The sequence below is a fragment of the Oncorhynchus clarkii genome, chromosome 4 (assembly GCF_045791955.1).
Source record: "Oncorhynchus clarkii lewisi isolate Uvic-CL-2024 chromosome 4, UVic_Ocla_1.0, whole genome shotgun sequence".
Classification (NCBI taxonomy): domain Eukaryota; kingdom Metazoa; phylum Chordata; class Actinopteri; order Salmoniformes; family Salmonidae; genus Oncorhynchus; species Oncorhynchus clarkii.
In genome coordinates this window covers 58588000-58605888 of record NC_092150.1, presented here as the reverse complement: position 1 = coordinate 58605888, position 17889 = coordinate 58588000, and the positions used below count along the sequence as shown (strand labels likewise).

General features: G+C 42.6%; 2 protein-coding genes across 8 annotated transcripts in view; one reads left to right on the top strand and one right to left on the bottom strand.

Moving 5' to 3' along the window:
• LOC139407008 (transmembrane protein 242) overlaps window positions 1-17889 on the bottom strand; it is a 407233-nt gene that overhangs the window by 334324 nt on the left and 55020 nt on the right. The gene's annotated exons all lie outside the window — the stretch shown is intronic.
• The window catches only part of LOC139407001 (AT-rich interactive domain-containing protein 1B-like), a 115423-nt gene that overhangs the window by 50002 nt on the left and 47532 nt on the right, over window positions 1-17889 (top strand). For 5 of the 7 annotated variants that reach the window (XM_071150232.1, XM_071150239.1, XM_071150234.1 and 2 more), the window contains one exon: window positions 4744-4854. The exons of the other annotated variants lie outside the window; for them this stretch is intronic. In XM_071150232.1, coding sequence (XP_071006333.1) covers window positions 4744-4854 — 111 coding nt within the window. The remainder of the gene's footprint in view (window positions 1-4743; window positions 4855-17889) is intronic. 7 annotated transcript variants of the gene reach the window in all.

Sequence of the window (17889 nt, the reverse complement as noted above, 5' to 3'; positions counted from 1 at the left end):
CCAGTTTATGATGCATCTACAGCTGAAACCCATATTCATCCCCATATATGCAGAACTCCAGTAGACATTGGGGGTAGAGTTGGCCTCTTGCTGGCTGCATACTTTCACTATGATGCGTTTCCCGCGTGCACCCGTCCCGGACTCACTCACTCACTCACTCAGACACAATACACTGCCTGCTCCTCTCCTCTGGTCTTTCCTGCCTGTTAGTGTTCTTTATCATGCCAGAGCAGCTGTTCCATACGATCGGCGTGTCAGCGAGCACACCAGAGCACTGATATCGTCAGTGTTAACACTGACCTGGCCGTGACCCAGCGATCACGGCACTCCACTTGAGTAAACCTCGCCAGCCAGCCCTCGTCTGTCTGTAAACATTTCACCAGGCTAACAGCCGCATGGCACTAGTTTGTACTTCACTTTTTCTCCGCACCCCATTTCAAACACTCGGATTCTCGATGAACTGGCTGTGGGTTATTGGTTAGGTGCAGTTTCTATACACACGCACATTTTCAGATGTATACTCCTCCTGAGTATTTGCTTACCTCAGGAAATGGTGGGCTCTCGTTTGAGGAAATCCTACAAAGTAAATTAACCGCAGAATATTTAATATCCTCTAAGTCACTGGGTGGCAGGCCAGCTCATATTAATCTGTATGATTTACATAAACAAAAAAGTACAAATCATCCCTTCTCTGTTCCTTGTTTGAGCTCTTTGGGATTGAAGGCAGTTTATTTTGGTGGGTTGTAGTCACATTCCTGGCTGAGACCACAGTGCTTAACATTTTAACACAGCATTTACCATTTGAATCCAGTATTTACTATTGATGGGGGGGGATCTCTACTTCCATATCGTGATCCTGTGTGGCTTAGTTGGTAGAGCATGGCTCTTGCAACGCCACGGTTGTAGGTTCGATTTCCACCGGGGCCCGCTTTGAAACAAGTAAGAATGTATGCACTCACTACAGTAAGTCGCTCTGGATAAAAGACCAAAAAGTGTCTGCTAAAAGACTCAAATGTATTAATGTGATATTTTTTAAATACCGTAATTTCCGGACTATAAGCCGCTACTACTTTCCCACGCTTTGAACCTCGCGGTTTATACAATGACGCGGCTAATTTATGGATTTTTCCCGCTTTCACAAGATTCATGCCGCCAAAAAACTGAGCACCGTCACATAATGTGACGTAAATCGAGCGTGCTCAAACATCCTCATCATGGCAAAGACACGGAGAAATGCATATGATGCAGCTTTCAAGTTGAAGGCGATCGATCTGGCTGTTGGAAAAGGAAATAGAGCTGCTGACAGCGTGGAGCATTGTCAAAAAATCCACTATCAACGGGTTTCGAAAGGCTGGACTGCTGCGTGTTGAAGAGGGCAGCGATCCAACATCGGATGAAGCAATTCTGAGGCTATTCAACTCCGACACCGAAGGAGATGACTTCAGTGGTTTCAGTGCACAGGAGGAGGAAGATAGTGACCAATGACTTTCTTGGAAGGCTACCGTTTACTGCTATTTAAAAAAAAAAAAATGTTTTGTTACAAGCCGTGTTTCGTTAAAGCCTATTTATTTTTGTTACAAGACATGTTTCGTTTAAAGGCTGTGTAAAGTTAATTTGTTTCAATGTACCTGTAGGCACCTGCGGCTTATTTATGTACAAAATACATGTTTTTTTTAAATTCAGTGGGTGTGGTTTATATTCAGGTGTGCTTAATAGTCCAGAAATTACGGTATATTTCCCACGGCTGATCCAAACTGGTTTTCTCATGGCTGTTTCCTGTCCCTCTGCCGCAGACATATGGGTGAGCTATATGTTTCCCAAATAAAAACCCAGTATCAAATGGCAATACAGTGCCTACAGAAAGTATTCACACCCCTTAACTTTTCCCACATATTGTTGTGTTCCAGCCTGAATTTAAAATGGATTGCATTTAAGATGTATCACTGACCTACACACAATACCCCATAATGTCAAAGTGTAATGTTTTATAGATTTTCTTCTGTCAAAATAATACAAAATGAAATGCTGAAATCTCTTGAGTCATTAAGTATTCAACCCCATTGTTATGGTAAGCCTAAATACTGTTCAGGAGCAAACATTTGCTGAACAAGTCACATAAGTTGCATGGACTCTGTGTACAATAATGGTGTTTTAAACATGTATTTTTTAATGACTACCTCATCTGTTCCCCACACATACAATTACAGTATCTGTAAGGTCCCTCAGTTGAGCAGTGAATTTCAAACACAGGTTTTCCAAAGCCTCGCAAACAAGGGCACCTATTGGTGGCTGGGTAAAAAAAGGAAACATTGACTATCCCATGGTGAAGTTATTAATCACACTTTGGATGGTGTATCAATGCACCCAGTCACTACAAAGATACAGGCGTCCTTCCTACCTCCGTTGCCAGAGAGGGAAAGCTGACAGCTGACATGTCCTTCCACATTTAACCCCAACCCTTCTGAATCAGAGGAAGGAAACCCCCTCAGGGATTTCATCATGAGGCCAATGGTGACTTTAAAACAGAGTTTCATGCCTGTGATAGAACTGAGGATGGATCAACAACATTGTAGTTTCTCCACTATTCTAACCTAGTTGACAGTGAAAAGGACGACGCCTGTACAGAATAAAGATATTCTGAAAACATGCATCCTGTTTGCAACAAGGCACTAAAGTAATAATGCAAAAAAGTGGCAAAGCAATTAACTTCCTGAATACAATGTTATGTTTGGGGCAAATCCAATACAACAGAGTACCACTCCATTTTTTTTCAAACATAGTGGCTGCTGCATCATGTTATGGGTATGCTTTGTAATTGTTAAGGACTGAGGAGTTTTTCAGGATAAAAAAATAAACTGCATGGTGCTAAGCACATGCAAAGTCTTAGAGGAAAACCTGGTTGTCTGCTTTCCACCAGACACTGGGAGATGAATTCACCTTCCAGCAGGACAATAACCTAAAACACAAGGCCAAATCTACACTGGAGTTGCTTACCAAAAAGACAGTGACTGTTCCTGTGTGGCCGAGTTAGTTTTGACTTAAATCTAAGACTAGAAAATGGTTGTCTGGCAATGATCAACAACCTGTTTGACACACGTTTTGAAAAGAATTAGTAAATATTTCTCAATCCAGGTGTGCTTAGACTTACCCAGTAAAGTCTCACAGCTGTAATCGCTGCCGAAGGTGCATCTACAAAGTATTTACTCGGTGTGAAAAATTTGACATTTTGTTTTTCATTTTCAGTAAATTTCTAAAAACATGTTTCACTTTGTCATTATGGAGTATATTGTGTGTAGATGGTTGAGGGGGGAAAATACATGGTTAATCCATTTTGAATTCAGGCTGTAAAACAACTAAATGTGGAATAAGTTGATGGGAATGAATACTTTCTGAAGGCACTGTACATATACACAGAACAAAAATATAAATGCAACATGAAAAGTGTTGGTCCCATGTTTCATGAGCTGAAATTAAAGATCCCAGAAATGTTCCATACACCTTATTTCTCTCAAGTTTTGGGCACACATTTGTTTACATCCTTGTATGTGAGCATTTATCCTTTGCCAAGATAATCCATCCACCTGACAGGTGTGGCATGTCAAGAAGCTGATTAAGCCACATGATTGTTACACAGGAGCACCTTGTGCTGGGGACAATTAAAGGCCACTCTAAAATGTGCAGTTTTGTCACAACACAATGCCACAGATGTCTCAAGTTTTGAGGGAGCGTGCAATTTGAATGTTGACTGCAGGAATGTTCACTAGAGCTGTTGCCAGAGAATTGAATGTTAATTTCTTTACCATAAGCTGCCTCCAACGTCTTTTTTGAGAATTTGGCAGTACGTCCAACCGGCTTCACAACCGCAGACCACATGTAACCATGTTAGCCCAGGACCCCCAAATCCGGCTCGTATGCGACCAGCCACCCTGACAGCTGATGAAACTGAGGAATATTTTTGTCTGTAATAAAGCCCTTTATGTGGAGAAAAACTCATTGCTACAGGCCCAGCCAGTCTCCCCAGTGGGTGGACCTGGCTCACAAGTGGGTGGGCCTATGCACTCCCAGGCCCACCAATAACTGCTCCCCTGCCCAGTCATGTGAAATCCATAGATTAGGGGCTAATTAATTTATTTCATTTGACTGATTTCCTTATATGAACTGTAACTCTTTAAAATGGTTGCATTTTGCATTTATTTTTGTTCAGTATTGAATCGTGAGAAACTTAATACATGTCGTATCGGCACCTAAGTATCGTGATAATATATCGTAAAGTCCCTGGCAATTCCCAGCCCTAGTATTTACCATGTTAAAACAGTATCATGATACTTGCGGCGTTAAATCCAGTGATTTTTCCTTAGACATGCCCAGACCCAGTTACAGGCTTTACACTGATTGTGCTGGAGACTATGGGATAGGGTTACCACCACTCTCTGCCTGTTCTTTGAGAATGGCATGCATAACCCAGTGTGTGTCCTGCTTACCGAACCAGAGGAAGAATCGTGATACATGCCTTCATAGGGAGGAGTGGGGTGGGGCATTTCAAATGTCAGCAGAAATGGATTAGGCCAAAGTTTTTAATTTCTGTTTCACTTCTCCCTCTCCCTGCAAACCCTCAACTCTCGTTCTCTCTCTACCTTTTCTATCTTACCCCCCTCCTCTTCTCTTTCTCACGCTCCGTCTCACTCGCTCTCTCGCCGCCTCCCTATCTCCGATCTCGCCCCCCCCCTTTCTCTGTCTGTATAGGATGTGTCACAGGAGGGCTATGGCAACAGGGGCCAGTCTGCTATGACCCCTGGGAAGCCCAACCATGAGGAGATGGGCCTCAGCCAGCAGGACAGACCTTCCAGTCTACCTGTAAGTCCACTTCACAGTATCTGGAAAAACACCAGAAAACCTCAGTCATACACACTGCAAAATCTGCTGTAATTCTGCTTCACAGCCACTGGAAAGGCATCTTGCGAAACACAGCACCACAAAAGGTGCTCAATACTGAGGGAAAAGCTACGCGCACACACACACACACAATCTGTGTGTCAGCCCACCCATTGCATATTTATTGCAGGGCAGGAGCCATGTCCTTGACACTTGTCTGGGCTGACATGACCTTTTGGGTCCTTGCCACTGCTTTAACAAGACCACAAGGCTTCAGCTGGGCCCAACATCAGGCTCAGTCTGTAAAACACCACTCTTCACGCTGTCACTTATTACTGAGGCACGGGCCAGATTCCCCCACAGTGACTGGAAACCTGGACTAAGTCTTAAATGACACCCTATTTCCATATAAAGTGCACTACTTTTGAAAAGGGTCCCTCTGGTCAAAAGTGGTGCATGATGTAGGGAATAGGGTGTCATTTGGGAAACAACCCTAGTCGTTCAATGCCAGTCTCCCACTGAGGGCTGGTTCTCCATGGCTTTTAAGCTGACTTTGCTAACACAGGCCTCATTTCATGCCTTATTTGCTTTCTCATGGAGGAGCTCAGCTCTCAGCCTTTTTCCTCTAACGTTACTCCTCTTTCCCTGCTGCAGTCTCTTACCTCTGCAGCTCTTCAGTGCTCCACTGAGCTGTCGGCACGCCATTGGAGCACAGTAATGTCAGTCAGGGTGGGCCCACGGCTCTCTGAGCCAATCGGCGCTCTTCCTCGTTGCTCCCATGAACCCCCCCCCCCCACCACCATTCTGTGTCATAGAACAGGACTAGTAGATTTTACTGTTCATTTCATTGCTAATGACCATGCTTAGCTGTTAATGTTTGGACTTGTACCAATAAGCATAGCTAGAATAGACCCCCCCCCACCACTTTTCCTCTTTTGCTCCTGAGAGGGAAAAATCATTATGGAGGTCAACTTAAGAGTAATTTTAGCAAAAGAAAATGTAAGGCCAGTCCGGGCAGCCGAGGTGTACACTGGGAATCTCATCGCTGGATACGATTTCAAAGAGTAATTTGGATTGATTACAGTGTGCTATCCTGTTTTGGTCTCATGATTCTCTTGGGCAACATTCAGGCAGGCTTTAAAGATGCCCTTCTTTCTCTGTGCTCTAAATAGAAAGCATGGGAGTCCAACTGTGTTGATGGCATATCGCCAGCCAGCTCTTTAAAGATCTCCAGCTGAGACACAGACTGGAGACACATTTTAGTATTTATTTATCATCTCACATTGGAGTCATGCACTTAGCGCCTGATAAACCTGTGTGTGTCTCAGTCAGTGTGTCTGTCTCTGTATGGATAGCTGATGGGTTAGCTGAGGACCGTAAGAGGCCTACCACTGAGTGTTGTAGACATGCTGCGTGACCTGCGGCTTTGGGCAGACTGATGACATGCAGAGTGTGTGCAGGCAGAATCCTTTTATTTATAAAGCACTCACTGTGTCATCACGGAACAATGGCATAGGGAACCCCACCAAAGAATACAATTTCCAAGATTCTTTTTTTTTTTACACTGACTGTCCACTGTTGCATGCACGCTTGTCTTTGACTCTCACAGGTATTATTTAGTAGTGTTATATTACAGTAATATTCTTCAAAACAAAAAAAAATCTTGTTCGTAACCCTGTCCACACTTTCATATTTGTCTATGTCAGGGGTTCCCAAACTGCAGGCGCACCCCCCATATGGGGCGGCAACGTTTGCTGGGGGGAGCGGAATTGTCCTTGATTTGACGAGCAAAACATTTGTTTTTGTTTTTTGCAACTCGCGATTATTTATACCTACAGTACCTGTCAAAAGTTTGGACACACCTACTCATTCCAGGGTTTTTCTTTATTTTGACTATTTTCTACATTGTAGAACAATAGTGAAAACGTCAAAACTAGGAAAAAACACACATGGAATCGTGTAGTAACCCCCAAAAATGTTATTTTAGCTTCTTCAAAGTAGCCACCCTTTGTCTTGATGACAGCTTTGAACACTCTTGGCGTTATCCCAACCAGCTTCATGAGATAGTCACCTGGAATGCATTTCAATTAACAGGTGTGCCTCGTTAAAAGTTAATTTGTGTAATTTCTTTCCTTAATGCGTTTGAGCCAATCACTTGTGTTGTGACAAGGTAGGGGTGGTATACAGAAGATAGCCCTATTTGGTAAACGACCAAGTCCATATTATGGCAAGAACAGCTCAAATAAGCAAAGCGAAACAACAGTCCATTACTTTAAGACATGAAGGTCAGTCAATACGGAACATTTCAAGAACTTAAAAAGTTTATTCAAGTGCAGTCGCAAAAACCATCAAGCGCTATGATGAAACTGGCTCTCACTCTTGGCAAGACGTGACTCTCCACATGGGAATATCTTTGGTTTGTCTCTAAGACATTCAGAAGCTGAGCTACGACCTAAAGTCGAAGAGTCAAAGAAATTGGACTTTGCTTGGGAAGCAATCTTCTACAATCTGTGACTCTGTCGCTATCAATTGATCGAATCACTTTCTGTAAAAGAGAATATGTATAATCAAATTGAGGGTTTATAATAATTATAAAACATATTCGGTAGCTCAACATTAAGGGAAATCAGGTCGAGACTTTATTTTCCTTGTCCATTATTATCATTTAAATAACTTATCTAAAAGATGTCATGAGTCTTGTTAAACTACGTATAATCGCAGGAAATTAGCTTCAAAACAACATTTTTGTGTGTCCCTCAAACAAAATAAACAAGGCAGTGTTGTCTTTAATCAGTGGTGGAAAAAGTACCCAATTGTCATACTTGAGTAAAAGTATAGATGCCTTAGTAGAAAGTTACTCAAGTAAAAGTCAGCCAGTAAAATACTAGCGTAAAAGTATTGGGTTTTAAATATACTTAAGTATCAAAAGTAAATATAATTGCTAAAATATACTTAAGTATCAATAATTTAAAATTCCTTATTATTGGATAGCCAGGGTCACACTCCAACTCTCAGACATTATTTAGAAAATGTGCATTTGTGTTTAGTGAGTCCACCAGGCCAGAGGCAGTAGGGATGACCACATGTTCTCTTGATAAGTTCTTGAATTTGACCATTTTCCTGTCCTGCTAAGCATTTAAATATAACGAGTACTTTTGGTTGTCAGGGAAAATGTATGGAGTAAAAAGTACAATGTTTCTTTAGGAACATAGTAAAGTAAAAGTTGTCAAAAAATATAAAAAGTAAAGTACAGATGCCCCCCAAAAAATACTTAAATTATTTGAAGTACTACTTAAGTTCTTTACACCACTGTCTTTGATATACAAAAACATTTGTCATTTTTTAAATGTGATAAAGGATGCCTTGGGGAACCCCTGGTCTATGACTACCAAAGGTAATTTTGTTGAAACTTGTTTGGACCAGACCTGCATGCTGATACTTCCAATGCTTCTGCTGATTTCTCATTGGGTTGTCTATGTGAAGGCAAAGCACACTGTCCTCCTCAGATATAGCAGTGATCCCACCCCCAGGGTAAGTGTAGTGTCTATAGCTGTATCGTGGTAGCTCATCCTGTCACTGCCACAGCCAGCCTTATTCCTTATATAGTGAACTATATAAGGAATAGGGTGCCGTTTGGGAAGCACACCCTGTTACAGCTACCAGCAACCCAGCTGGGTCTTTAGTTAATCACCAGCTGCCAATCCAGGAACCACCGGCCTAGTGATGGGGGAAGAATCGCTCAAGTTTCATACCGCAGTATTATTTCTGACGATATTATATAGATACTTTGACTAAAAGTATTGATTTGTAAAAAACGATATGTATATTTTATTTATTTATGCTAGGTAGCGTTAGCTACAGTAGCACTAGTCGGCTGTACCTGCACCAAAACTCAGATATTTTTCACCCTATAGCTTGTTCTCCGTATTATTTTTTAAATAATGAGTCAACTTGTTTTCAGCACTTTTATTCCCATGACTGATAAACATGTTTTCTCACGCTCTCTCTCGTCTCTCTCTTGTCCTTCACTTTTTCCACATTTTGTTACATTAAAATAGATCGAATAGTTTTTCTTCCCTCATCAATCTACACACAAATACCCCATAATGATAAAGCAAAAACAGGTTTGTAGACATTTTTGTGAAATTGATTGAATTTATATTACATTTAAGTATTGATACCCTTCACCCAGTACTTTGAAGAACATTTGTCAGCGATTCCAGCCTTGATTCTTCTTGGGTATGACGCTACAAGCTTGGCACACCTGTATTCAGGGAGTTTCTCCCATTCTTCTCTGTAGATCCTCTCAAGCTCTGTAAGGTTGGATGGGGAGCATCGCTGCACAGCTATTTTCAGGTCTCTTCAGAGATGTTTGATCAGTTTCAAGTCCGGGCTCTGGCTGGGCCACTCAAGGACATTGAGACATGTCCCAAAGCCACTCCTGCGTTGTCTTGGCTATTTGCTTAGGGTCGTTGTCCTGTTGGAAGGTGACCCTTTGCCCCAGTCTGAGGTCCTGAGCGCTCTGGAGCAGGTTTTTGCAATCAAGAATCTCTGTTCTTTGCGTCGTTCATCTTTCCACCGATCCTAACTAGTCTCCCAGTCCCTGCCACTGAAAATCATCCCCACAGTATGATGCTGCCACCACCATGCTTCACCGTAGGGACGATGCCAGGTTTCCTTCAGACGTGACACTTGGCATTCAGGCTAAAGAGTTCAATCTTGGTTTCATCAGACCAGGCTGGGTGGCCAGCTCTAGAAAGAGTCTTGGTGGTTCCAAACTTCTTCCATTTAAGAATGATGGTTACCACTGTGTTCTTGGGGACCTTCAATGCTGCTGAATGTTTTTGGAACCCTTCCCCAGATCTGTGCCTCGACACAATCCTGTCTCGGAGCTCTACGGACAGTTCCTTCAACCTCATTACTTGGTTTTTGCTCTGATAAGCACTGCCAACTGTGGGACCTTATATAGACAGGTGTGTGCCTTTCCAAATCATGTCCAATCAATTGAATTTACCACATTTGGACTCCAAGTTGGAAACAGGATGCATCTGAGCTCAATTTTGAGTCTCATTGCAAAGGGTCTGAATACGTATGTAAATAACGTATTTCTGTTTTATTTTTAATAAATGTGCAAACATTTCTAAAAACCAGTTTTTGCTTTGTCATTGTGCGGTATTGTGTGTGTGTGTGTGTATATTGATGAGGAAATGTTTTTATTTAATGGATTTTAGAATAAGGCTGTAACAAATTGTGGAAAAAAGTCCAGGGGTCTGAATACCTTCCAAATGAACTGGAACATCAAATTGCAATAAAAATCTAAGTTTAAAATCGCAATACATATAAAATAGTGAGAATCTAAATGCATATCGTATCGGTACCTAAGTATCGGGATAATATCGTATCGTGAGGTCCCTGTCAATTCCCAGCCCTTCGCATCCTATTCCATATAATGTGCACTACTTTTGAGCAGGGCTCCGCCTGCCCTGGTCGAAAGTAATGCACTGCATTTAGAATAGTGTGCCATTTGGGACTCAGTACTGAAGCAACACTCCGCTGCCTGCCTGTACCTCAGCTCTCCCTCTTCCTCTCTACTCTGCCCGCTGCTGCCGCTGTTACCACTCCTCCTCAGGCTGCCTTTGAAGTTAACCGCCACTGGTGTTGCCATGGCGACAGGGCTGAGAAAACAGCCCCCTCAAAAATATGCATATTAAAGCAACTGATTGATGTACTAATCACATTATTCTTCATATGGTATTTGTTATTATTGACGTTGTCCCCCCCACCCCGATTTGCTTGTTTATATGTTTGTGTATTGCGGCATTTGAGCCCAAATGTGGTATATTATATAGTTTGAAGAACATTTTGTACTGCCAGTGAATCATCTGGGCCAGTGTATTTTATCAGTAAAGCATTTCACCACCACCTAGTTTTCTTACTGTCGTCAATATTCCCAATGGAAGTCTCTGATTGGATGTTGCTGACTTTGGACACAATGCAGAATATGATTGGTATTGGAGTTCCACAATGTTGAATTTAAATTACTAGTTGAAACCATTACATTTAAAATCAACAATTTCTCTGGAAAGGGTTGAGGCGTGTGTTCCACTTAGATATTTATTTACAATCTGGTTTTAACCAGTGTTGCCACGCTGCCCCTTGTTTTTCAAGTGTCACACATTTTAATTGAAGACATTGATGTTAAACTCTCTCGGCAACTGGGGTTTCATCTACGTTTTCTTTTCAAGGCCTAATCAAATCCACCTCGTCCTTTCTGGCACCGGTGTAAACAGGCCATGCTGGATGCTCCTTCGGGAACTGGGAGGCTTTGAACAGCACCCTTAAATCTTTTCCACCCCCCCAAGGCACAGGCACAGCATAGCGTGGGCTGATCTGGCCTCTCTGCTCTGGGTGCATCCCAAAATGGCACCCTATTCTCTATATTGCACGTTACTTTTGACCAGGACCCATAGTGCTTTGGTCAAAAGTAGTGCACTACGGAGGGAATATGGGGCCATTTGGGGGGGGCACTCTCTCAGCCTGGGTGATCATGGCTCCCCTTAAAACAGCACTAATAGAGAGAAAAATATGACACACACACAGCTCAGAAACATGGCTTTCTGTAAACAAACAATAAAAGACAGCTGTGAGGATTTGGCGTGGTTACTTCAAGTCTTAGGATGGTTGAAAAAAAAGGTTTTATGTTGTTTTTACTCAATTCGGCCTCCGCGTCACCTTTTTCAATACATCTCAAGGTGAGTTGTGAGCAAACAGTTGGTATGTGCAGTGCATTCGGAAAGTATTCAGACCCCTTCACTTTTTCCATATTTGTTTTACCTTCTAAAATGGATTAAAGACACATTTTCCCTCATCAATCTACACACTAACCCATTATGACAAAGCAAAAACAATTTTACAAAATGTATTATAAAAAAAATACCTTATTTACATAATTATTTTAGACCCATTGCTATGAGACTCGAAGTTGAGCTCAGGTGCATCGTGTTTCCGTTTCATCCTTGATGTTTCTAAAACTTGGAGTCCACCTGTGGTAAATTCAATTGATTGGACATGATTTGGAAAGGCACACACCGGTCAGAGCAGAAACCAAGCAATGAGGTTGATGGAATTCTTGAGGCACAGATCTGGGGAAGGGTACCCAAACATTTCTGCAGCATTGAAAGTCCCCAAGAAGACAGTGGCCTCCATCATTCTTAAATGGAAGACGTTTGGAACCACCAAGGCTCTTCCTAGAGCTGGCCATCCAGCCAAACGAAGCAATCGGCGGAGAAGGGCCTTGGTCAGGACGTGACCAATAGTCTGATGGTCACTATTGACAGAGCTCCTCTGTGGAGATGGGAGAACCTTCCAGAAGGACAACCATCTTTGCAGCGCTCCACCAATTAGGCCTTCATGGTTGTTTGGCCAGACGGAAGTCACTCCTCAGTAAAAGGCACATGACAGCCCGCTTGGAGTTTTCCAAAAGGCAACTAAATGACTCTGACTATAAGATACAAGATTCCCTTGGTCTGATAAAACCAAGATTGAACTCTTTAGCCTGAATACCAAGCGTCACATCTGGAGGAAACCTGGCAACATCCCTACGGTGAAGCATGGTGGTGGCAGCATCATGCTGTGGGGATGTTCTTCAGCGGCAGGGACTGGTAGACTAGTTGGGATCGAGGGAAAGATGAACGGAGCAAAGTACACAGAGATCCTTGATAAAAATCTGCTCCAGAGTGCTCAGGACCTCAGACTGGGGCAAAGGTTCGCCTTCCCACAGGACAACGATCCTAAGCACACAGCCAAGGCAATGCCGGAGTGGCTTCGGGGCAAGTCTCTGAATGTCCTTGAGTGGCCCAGACTTGAACCTGATCTAACGTCACTGGAGAGACCTGAGAATAGCTGTGCAGCGACGCTCCCCATCCAACTTGACAGAGCTTGAGAGGATCTGCAGAGAGGAATGGGAGAAACGCCCCAAGTACATGTGTACCAAGCGTGTAGCGTCATGCCCAAGAAGACTTGAGGCTGTAATTGCTGCCAAAGGCGCTTCAACAAGTACTGAGGAAAGGGTCTGAATACTTATGTAAATGTAATTCTCTACACTAGCTTGTTTTATCACAAACTGAAATTAGGCAAACTTTTTGAATTTTAGCAACCAGAAAATGGCAGAGTGATTTTCTGCATAGTACATCTTTAATGATAAGAAGTGCCTAAAAGTTAATGAATGTTTTTAGGAGTGATCCCTGCTCAATCAAGTACAATCCTTTAGATGCGACAAAAATGTTCAGCTGCCCCTTTAAGGGATGGGCCGTTAGTGGTAACTTGGGCACTAGCTTGTCTATAATGAAAAAAATCTGACTGTGATTCCTTCCAAGTAGCAGGGAGTTGCAACAAACTTAAACTAACATTTGAAAAACAAGTGTGTGAATAAAATGGGATAACTGGACAAGAAACACTAGGACAAATTCACACTTTATAGTAGCCTTTCTTGTCAATTTGGCCGACAGATAAATGTTCTAAAACTGTTCCCAAATGCTCCGTGTGAACACCTGCCAACGTGGCTGGTGAAATAGACCTTCTTACCTGCCAATCTGCCCACTTTGGGCAGGTGTTAATTTCCACCCCTGGTTCCTACGTCATACTTCCCGGTCGTGTCCCATAATCTCTTGACTAGGATTATATAATCAAGATTATATCATCAACTTTAAGAAAACACGGTAATGTAAGATGTATAAGATTGTATTTGTGTATAAATTTGCTCATACTCAATGTCTTTTATTAACATATTTGAAGCTGAAGAAGTAAGACACTTCGCTGACAGTTAGTCTAATTTGAACTACATCTCCTGCATCCGTGTTGGTATGCTGGATCGTGCCTGCTCGAGTTGAGGACTCACAGGAGGGTAAGAACCTGTTAATTACAGGCCATTTGTTTTATATTATTTTATATATATATATTTTTTTTACTAAACGTTGCCAACCAGTAAAAATAAATTAAAGACTGGCGGGCTGTCTCAAGTGAGACTTTATACAGCTAGTGGGAATTAGTAGTTGTAGTTGTGTGTTCCAACTTTTTGGCTTTGTGCTTCTTCTTGGCCGTCAAATAATTATAAAACTGGCATATGGAAGGTAAATTCACTCGGAAACACATATACATTTTAATATCTTAAATTTCTTTGATGCAAATTTGAGATTTGTTTTTGGCTTACAAAACCAGGATCCAGGAAGTGTCACTTTGATACCGTATTAGAACAGCTCCTACGCAGCACAGCTCTGGGCTATCAGACACGCGGTAGGCTTTCAGACTCCGAACTCGGGAACCAAGCTCGAGCGCTGGACCACTGTGTGTGTGTGTGTGTGTGTGTGTGTGTGCGTCATAGTAGTGTCTGAGTTTGCAAGTAGTACTGTGAGTTTGTTTCACAGCCTGAATGGTTTTCCTACCTCTCAGTGCTCTCTTTTGCATGTGATAACAATAGACAGGTCATGAAGCGTTTACATACAGAGCTGTAACAATTGATGTCGCCGTTCACCTTACAAGAGAGTTAACATCAATGACCATGATGGAATAGATATGCCACACCTTTTGGAGAGATAGTAGATTGGATTTAACAGAGCTGGATAGTGGATCTAGCCCACAACAGGAGTTACAACCAGTGACACAAGACATGATGGAAGAGTCACGTGGGTGAGCTGCCAGTATAAAATATGCAGCAGGCAGCAACTGTCATTTTGGCTAGATTGCGGTGTCTACATAGCCACTTTAAACATGGCTGCTTTAGTGATAAGCCGGCATTTTGCCCCAACAACCAATAACCAGCCTTTTTTGTTCAAGAAAAAGCCCTGTCCCATTCCTAGTATGCCACAAAACACATGAGGAAGGATTATGGATCGTTTTATTTACTAGTGGTGTTTAAGTATAAACCAATGGTAAAAAGAAATGTCTGGCAACAGCACCTGGTTCTCTATGGGAGGGAGCAGAGTGAGGCCAGATGGATCTAAGTGAATTACTCCTCTGTTTCCCTCTGGTTGTGTCCCAAATGGCACTACTTTTGATTAGGGAATAGGGTGCCATTTGGGACGCCGACACGGTGTTTGTCTGTTTTATGAAGGCAGGCAGCAGTAGCCACTAATCTAGTGGGGAGAGGGTACAGAGTGGCTTGTCTCACTGAGTGACTGATAGTCTCTCAGCACTAAGTGCATTTGCATCCTGCTAGTCCCTTCAGCCAACCTGAATGTCATCAGGCCTGCTTTATGCCTACTCTGGCCTCTTCATAAAGACAGACTGGTGGAAGCATGGGATGTAGCCCAGTATGTTGTCCAAATGGCACCCTATTCCCTATATAGGGCACTGCTTTTGACCAGAGCACTATTGCCCCTGATCAAAAGTAGTGGACTATATAAGGAACTGTGTGCCATTTTGGTGCACTGTTTACCCACTGTGTGGTCTCATAAAATATTTGGGCCTCTATGCCATTTCATTTGAAGTGAGCTCGCATAGACGTAAGTCTGTTTTGTCAATATGGTGTGAAAGGTGGACACTGGTGTCTTCTATGTGTGTGGCTAGCAAGTCTCACTCATTCAAAATGCAGATCCTCGCAGATAAACCTCTGGCTAGTTACACTCTGATCAATCAAATCTGTAGTTATTCAAGTGTCCTGAATAAAAAAACTGCATAGGATACACATTCACTCATGGTTGTGTCCCAAATGGTGTCCTATTTCCTGTATAGTGTGGGAATTAGGTGCCATTTGGGACGAGCTTCAACAGAACCCATAGCGTTAGGTGCCCAGAATAAGAACAGCTTAGTCTACACTTTCTCCCATGTTTGGTGCATTGTTCACTGGGTGAGAGAAGTATTCTGAGTTCTTCAGCTGATCTCTCATCACGGGCCTTCAAAGGCCTCTTCTATCCCTTTCATCTCTTTCTCCGAAGTCAGCTTAAGATGGGAGATTGATTAGTCATCCTTAACTGTAAGCTCGCCTGGAGTGATCATCAGATCCATTAGGGGAAAGAAACATTATTTCTCATCTGCTTTATGAGAGGCATTGGGAGTTCGCGCTGTACTCCATCGTTGTTCCAAATGGCCTCCTGTTCCCTATGGGCCCTGGTCAAAAGTAGTGCAATATATAGGGAGTAGGGTGCCATTTGGGATACAACTGGCCCAGATGGAGATTAGTGGCAATGAGGGGAAACTACTGACGAGGCCGAGTACGGAAGAGAACAGTGGTGGGGTGCTGGGATGGAAATGGTGACGCATTCAGCCTTCTAATGCTGTAATGCATTAGTGGATACTCAGACTGGTCTCAGGGGAGGCCTGTCGGTTTTGACTAGCAGAAGTGACTTTTCATAGCAGGTTAGGGGAACTTGCGCAGCAGGTTAGGAAAAGGGTTCGGGTTAGCTAAAATTGTCCCCAACACGACTCAAACATATCTAGCTACAACCAGGTCTGCCCTGAGAACAGTCTTGGTTTCCACTAATGTGTTTCTGCTCCTCTTGTCTCATCAACCCTTGCTCTCTCTCGTTCTGTCTCTTGTTCTCTCTTTCATAAGCACACACTCATACATCCATACTAGGAGTTTCTGTTGATGTGTTGCCCTTATAACCTATATCCTCCAGGTTTCCATCTGTTTGTTTTTCTCCTCTCCCTCATGTGTTCTGTTCTACGGCACCTACAGTGAACACTCTTAGCCTTGGCTTTTGTGAACCCTGTACACTGTGCAGGTTGACTCATAAGGGTTAACATATGGTTAAAATATGCAGTGTTCAGGGGAGATCTTGACAGCAAAGGAGTTACTTGTCAATCTAAGAATATTTTGTAACTTTGCCATGATTACAGTGGCTTGTGAAAATATTCACACCCCCCCTGACATTTTTCCTATTTTGTTGGAATTAAAATAGATTTTTGGGGGGTTTGTATCATTTGATTTACACAAAATGCCTACCACTTTGAAGATGCAAAATAGTTTTTGTGAAACTAACAAGAAATAAGACAAAAAAATAGAAAACTTGAGCATGCATAACTATTCACCCCCCAAAGTCAAATCTTTGTAGAGACACCTTTTGCAGCAATTACAGCTGCAAGTCTCTTGGGGTATGTCTCTATAAGCTTGCACATCTAGCCACTGGGATTCTTGCCCATTCTCCAAGGCAAAACTGCTCCAGCTCCTTCAAGTTGGATGGGTTCCGCTGGTCAACAGCAATCTTTAAGTCATACCACAGATTCTCAATTGGACTGAGGTCTGAGCTTTGTCTAGGCCATTCCAAGACATTTAAATGTTTCCCCTTAAACCATTCAAGTGTTGCTTTAGCAGTATGCTTAGGGCCAATTGTCCTGCTGGAAGGTGAACCTCTGTCCCAGTCTCAAATCTCTGGAAGACTGAAACAGGTTTCCCCTCAATAATTTCCCTGTATTTAGTGCCATCCATCATTCCTTCAATTCTGACCAGTTTCCCAGACCCTGCCGATGAAAAATGTTTTCATGGTGTTCTCGGGGTGATGAGAGGTGTTGGGTTTGCACCAGAAATAGTGTTTTTCTTGCTGGTCAAAAAGCTCAATGTTAGTCTCATCTGACCAGAGTACCTTCTTCCATATGTTTGGGGAGTCTCCCATGTGCCTTTTGGTTAACACCAAATGTGTTTGCTTATTTTTTTTCTTTAAACAATGGCTTTTTTATGGACACTCTTCCGTAAAGCCCAGCTCTGTGTGGAGTATATGGTTTAAAGTGGTTATATGGACAGATATGGAGCTTTGCAGCTCCTTCAGTCTCTTTGTTGCCTCTCTGATTAATGCCCTCCTTGCCTGGTCTGTGAGTTTTGGCGGGTGGCCCTCTCTTGGCAGGTTTGTTGTGGTGCCATATTCTTTCCATTTTTTTTATAATGGATTTAATGGTGCTCCGTGGGATGTTCAAAGTTTTGGATATTTTTTTATAACCCAACACTGATCTGTGCTTCTCCTCAACTTTGTCCCTGACCTGTTTGGAGAGCTGCTTGGTCTCATATATTGAGATCATGTGACAGAT